Here is a 6,592-nt window from a genome sequence, read left to right on the forward strand (position 1 = left end):
CAGGGAAGGACTGTGGACCTTATACGTGCTTTAGCATGGGGGAGGACTGCGGACCACGTACGTGCTATGAATTAGGTTGCAACATAGGGAAGGATCGTGGACCTTGTACGTGTTGTGGATGTATGATGGTATAGGGAAGGATCGCGGACCTTGTACGTACCATGAATGGTGAACATAGGTAAGGACGGCGGACCTTTTACGTGTTCACGACCTTGAGTACAGGTATAGACGGCGGACTATGAACGTACTCTCGGTAGACTGAGGTTAGTGATTGTAGATATGTATGTACGTATGGTAGTAAGTATGTATGTAGAACAGAAGGGTAATTGGTTAAGTATGGATATGTATCTTCAGATATGTATGTATGTGTATGTATTGTGTGGCGTCCGATTAACTAGAACTCACTCAGCGTAGCTGACTTTTAGTATGCACGCAGGTGAGTAGAATGAGACAGCTAGCTTGAGCAGGCACATGGTGGGCGAATAGGAGACTGGCATCTGAAGACTCAAGATGTTTTAATGTAATTGACGTTTATTTTGAAAGACAATAATGTTTAATTAAGGCAAGTTTTGGATTGCTGTAACGTTTCATGAAAGTTTTTATATTCCGCGAAAGTTTTAATGAACTCTGATTTGTAAGAACTGTGTTTATGAGTAAATCCGACGTTAAAGTAGGGCTACCGGGTTCGGGGCCTTACACGAGTTAAGGAGATTAATAAAAATGAATCATAACTCGTGGTCTTATCATCACTTTTCTAAACAAGTGAATATAAAATTTGAAAATATATGTAATGATAAAACTTGGAATTACTTTTACATTTGTTTAGTCATACATTAATCCTCCTATTGTACAAATATATACAAAGGCATAACCCACTATGTTAAGGGATAGGATACAATGGAATACATTATGTACTATGTAAATTGCCGCCTATTTTACCTAGTGGACATTGACTATTATTTAGTCTTATCTCTTATTTTTATATATTTATCTCCTTCTATGTTTAGAGAGCACAATTCTAGGATGATTATTATGTAGCTTTGCATATTTATTTTTTCTCTGTACACTTTTCTTGTGTGATTCAATTGAAACGAACAAACAGTTGGTACCAAAATTTACATGGTATCAGAGCGAAGATCCTAAATCGCTCAATAAACAAACGCAAAAAAAAATACATATCGCTGTACTCTGATCTGCAATCATGGCCGATGGAAAGAAAAAGGAAGAAACCTACGTCGGCACCAATTCGCCATTCTATATTCACGCTTCCGAAGACAACCAAACTGAACGGAGAGGATGTTGTGATCTCTGCGGTTTTGATGGGCACAACATGGATGAGCTTTCACAAGAAGCCAACATGGCAGGCAAGATTAATCAAAGTGATGATTGGATAATTGATTCGGGTTGCACCGAGCATATAACACACAAAGCCGAATGGCTAGAAGGTAAAACAATATCCATTCATGAGTCTCCTGTTATGATACCGAAGGTGATTCCATACCCGTCGAGGGTAGAGGAAACTGTCATTTGCCAAATGGAACTACTATTAAAGGAGTCTTGCATGTACCGAAATTTAGATGCAATCTATTATCGGTAAGCCGCCTGTCAAGAGAGCAACAATGCTCCATAACATTTTTCCCCGAATTTTGTTACATGCAAGACTTGCGTTCCAAGGAAGTGATTGGAGTGGGTAAATGCAAGCACGGGTTATATCGGATCGAGATGGTAGATAATAAAAGGAAGGCAATGATGTCCACCACCGACATATGGCACAAAAGACTAGGCCATACATCTAGTAACAAACTCTCTCACTTTGATTTTGTTAAGAACATTTCTTTTAAAACCGTGGATTGTGATTCGTGTGCTAAGGCTAAGCATACCCGATCACCCTTCCAAATTAGCTCTATTAAAAGCAAGGAATGCTTTGAATTAATTCATTGTGACATATGGGGGAGGTATAGACATCTGTCGCTTACGGGGGCAAGCTATTTTTTAACAATCGTGGACGACTATAGTCGATCCGTTTGGGTTTTCCTTTTGCAACATAAGTTTGAAGCAGGTGACCGGATAATAAGATTTCACAAAATGGTTAAGACCCAATTTGGAAAGTTAATTAAGCAAATTCGTTGTGATAACGGGGGAGAATTTATTTCAAATCGAATGAATGATTTTTATGCCGAACAAGGAATGATTGTTGAAACGACTTGCCCCCACACGCCACAACAAAATGGTGTTGTGGAGCGCAAGCACAGGCACCTACTCGAGACTGCACGAGCCCTTAGATTTGAGGTAAATCTGTTTTTGGGGCGAGTGTGTCATGACCGCGGCCTATATAATCAATCGCCTTCCTTCGAAGACCACTGACAACAAGACCCCGTTCGAGATCCTATACGAACGAAAACCCGATTATGAGCACATGAAGGTTTTTGGATGTCTCGCCTACTTCCTAAATACCGACACCAAGGGAGACAAATTCGAATTAAGGGGGAAACCAGGAGTATTCTTGGGTTACCCACCGGGAACGAAAGGGTACAAAATATATGACACGGTTCATGATAAAATAGTGGTGTCAAGGAATGTAATCTTTGCTGAAAGTATATTTCCCTATGGTAACTCTAAGCCTATTGACAAAGAAGAAAATAACAAACTATTTAGTTTTCCCCCTTGGTATTATACACCTACTGATGGAACCAGTGAGATAACAAGCCAAACTGGAAGTCCAAACGTGGGCGAATCACATGAAAGTGGGCCAGAAACGTTGTACTCAAGTAACACATCCCAACATGAAAAAGAACATGAGCCTGATCAAAATGAAAATGGGCCTCCTATTACCAATGAACTTCCCACACAACAAAGCCACCAAACTGAAAATGAAAATAAAGACAGATCACATGAGTCTACTATTAATAGTGGACCTAATGCCCAACAAAATCTTCAAGCCGAAATGATGGAAGAGATAGTCCATGAGGAGTCTGAACCAATAAGACAACAAAGAAATCGAACCCGCCCAAAACGGCTAGACGATTTCGTTGTTGATCTCCCACCATCCATCGATAATGCATTACCTACTGCCGGTCAAGAACCTTCAACGGTACATAGCATAGCAAATTTTATTTCTTATAAACAATTTTCTAACTCTCATAAAGCCTTCTTGGCGGCCATCGGCTCGATTGATGAGCCAAAGTTTTTCAAACAAGTTGTACAGGATGAAAATTGGAGAAAGGCCATGCAGAAAGAAATACGAGCGCTAGAAGAAAATGGAACATGGACTCTCGAAACCTTACCAGAGGGAAAGTGGGCCATAGACTCTAAATGGGTTTATAAAGTGAAATTTCAACCCAATGGAGAAGTGTAAAGGTACAAGGCGAGGCTCGTAGCTAAAGGATTCACGCAATTGGAAGGAGTAGACTTTCATGACACATTTGCTCCCGTCGCCAAACTTGTTACAGTTCGTGCCCTCCTAGCTGTGGCAGTCAAGAAAGATTGGCTTATCCATCAGCTAGACGTGAACAACGCATTTCTACACGGAGATCTCAATGAAGAGGTATACATGAATATCCCACAAGGTTTCGATAAAGGAAAGGAAAACAAAGTTTGCAGATTGAGAAAATCACTATACGGTCTTAAACAAGCTTCTCGAAACTGGTACCAAAAATTCACTTCGGCCCTCTTAGTGCTCGGCTTCAAGCAATCCAAGGCTGACCATTCTCTTTTCATTTACAAAGAAGGAGCCATCTTTGTAGCAGCCCTTATATATGTCGATGATGTTATTGTTGTGGGAAACAATCCACCAAAGATCAATGAGACGAAAGACTACCTCAATAAGAGATTTAGCATCAAAGACCTTGGAAATCTGAAATACTTTCTAGGGATTGAAGTGGCACGGACAAAAGAAGGCTTAGTTCTAAGCCAACGCAAATACACGCTTGACATACTAGAAGATTGTGGGGTCCTAGGTTCTTGGCCGAGTGCATTTCCTATGGAACAAAACTTGAAGTTGGGAAAAGATGATGAAGAGCCAAGAGTGGATGCTAGCCAATACAGACGGCTCGTAGGGAGGCTTCTTTATTTGCATGCCACCCGACCAGACATTGTCTACTCCGTAAATGTGTTGAGTCAATTCGTATCCGACCCGCGACAAAGTCACATGGAAGCAGCCACAAGAATTATAAGGTACTTAAGAGGCACTCCGGGACAAGGAATCTTGTTACCAAAAGAAGGTGGATCGGACCTCATGGCATACAGTGATTCGGATTGGCTTGGATGTCCATATTCAAGAAGGTCAAGAACAGGTTATTTGCTTCTCTTAGGGGGTGCACCCGTTTCATGGAAATCCAAGAAACAATCTGTGGTTTCTCGTTCCTCGGCTGAGGCAGAATATCGTGCCATGGCGACCACGGTGAGTGAAGTGTTATGGATGCGTTGGTTACTAAGCGAACTTGGCCTACATCAAAGTCAACCGACACCACTTTTTTGTGACAATCAAGCCGCTAGACACATTGCCAACAACCCGGTCTATCATGAGCGTACAAAGCATGTAGAGATGGATTGTTTCTTTGTTAGAGAACGGGTTGAGTCAAAGGAAATACAACCAAAAAGTATTGACACTAAACTACAGATCGCCGATTTATTCACCAAGGCTTTGGGTTCGCAACAATTGATCTTTCTTCTTGGCAAGTTGGGCGTTCGGAACCTACACGCTCCAACTTGAGGGGGAGTGTAAATTGCCGCCTATTTTACCTCCTGGACATTGACTATCATTTAGTCTTATCTCTTATTTTTATATATTTATCTCCTTCCATGTTTAGAGAGCACAATTCTAGGATGACTATCGTGTAGCTTTGCATATTTATTTTCTCTCTGTACACTTTTCTTTTGTGATTCAATTGAAAATGAACAAACAGTTGGTACCAAAATTTACATACTAGGCGTATTGGTCCAACATCATGTGCACAAGTGGAAGTGGAAAATTAGTTTATTAAAGTTGAAACTAAAGGAATAAATTCTACACCACAGTCATTTGTGAACAACGTGGGTTAAGAATTGTTTTGTACTTTTGTTTTTATGTTACTTATTTTTATAAGAAGATAAAATCAGATAATAAAGAAAGAATAAAACTTAAGTAATCTAAATTATAAGCTTCATCAGAATAAAGAATAATGATAAATATTTAATTGTGGTCAAATATTTATACACGTATAATTGTATACATTGTTAGAATGTCGAACAAATTTAAATGAAATTGTTAAATTTGTGTGAAGATACTAGTGTATTACGAGCTTAAAGAAAAATGTAGAACGTGTAGTTATTTCAACGCTAAATTGTTTTCGAACAGAGTGAATATCAATCCTAACATGTTAATTTGCTTTGTTATACCTGGCCGGTTATTTGAAAGGTAATTGATGTTGACGTTGTCATATTAGAGAATGGATGCACGTTTAAAGCTTTGAGAACGATGAATCTTAATGAATCTTAACGGTCAATGCTTAGAAGAAAAATATAAAACTTTTATCTCCCAAAAACACATGATACCAAATTATCGTATGACTATGTATCGATTGAGAAAGTCATGGAGACTTTTAGGCCCCTCAAGTGTTATAGAAAATATGCTTAGTGAGCATTAAAGTGTGATTCTCAAAGATCATGCATATATAAACAAACATGTTAATTATGCGCATGTGAAATGTCCGGTGTAATGAAAGTTAAGTATTGCAAAATAAAAAAAAACAATATAATGAACACGTTTTAATACTCTTTTAGTTATATCACAACTATATCGTTGGATTTTATTTTTAGTTATAATAGCGAGTACAACAAAATCAAAAAGTTTTACGTCTGTCACAACATATACGATTTTATCTAAGCCAGTTAATCAACAAAATACGAGAATTCTTTTGAAACTTGAAAATGATGAAAGTTGGTGAGTTTTGTTTACTAAACATTATTCAACCATGTACATGCGATGTTTGACTTTGATTGTAATATCGGCGCAGACATCGTTGATACGAGAAAAGCTTTTGAACTGTCTTTGACTTTCTTTGATATGATCTCATGTTTGATACTTTGATATTTATGTTTGAAAAGTCAACTCAAAGTTAAAATCAACCATAGAAGTTGGTAGAAATTATGCATAGTAACAATACATAGATAGTGATAGATTAATTAAACTTTATGTCGTTACAAATTAGACAAAATTGTCTACAACTAGCCAAAATCGACTTGAATACAAAGTATCAACGTGTTTAGTAGTTAAAGTATAACGCACATAGAAAAAGAAGATACTAAAATGAGGGTGTCAAATAGAAAATTATGAGAATACTATTATCAATGTTTGTATGTAGTGTTTGGTAGATATATAATAGAAGTTACAATAATCGTTTTATGTGTCATACTTAAAATAAAGAGTTAAGTGTCTGTTAAAAATAAGAAAAATAATGAAGTTATCAGTTTACCCCTGATTTAACGGACAAAAAGTTACTGAAATTGCATGTTTTTGAAAACTGAAGTAGTCATTTGCAATAAATTTAAAAACGGTACTAAAGCTGTGTAATCGAACAAACCACAAGTACGAAAATGACACTTAACTCTAAAA

At 37.8% G+C, this 6,592-nt stretch overlaps 1 protein-coding gene across 1 annotated transcript; it reads left to right on the top strand.

Annotated features, from left to right (window-relative positions):
• The first annotated feature begins 2,317 nt into the window (after positions 1–2,317).
• On the top strand, positions 2,318–3,355 carry LOC143556966 (uncharacterized). Its single transcript, XM_077046160.1, has one exon. It carries the CDS (start codon positions 2,318–2,320, stop codon positions 3,353–3,355), a length of 1,038 nt encoding a protein of 345 aa, XP_076902275.1.
• Positions 3,356–6,592: the final 3,237 nt, after the last annotated feature.

The sequence above is a fragment of the Bidens hawaiensis genome, unplaced genomic scaffold (assembly GCF_021521415.1).
Source record: "Bidens hawaiensis isolate Kalapana, Puna unplaced genomic scaffold, B.hawaiensis_p1.1 tig00018764_1, whole genome shotgun sequence".
Taxonomy (NCBI): domain Eukaryota; kingdom Viridiplantae; phylum Streptophyta; class Magnoliopsida; order Asterales; family Asteraceae; genus Bidens; species Bidens hawaiensis.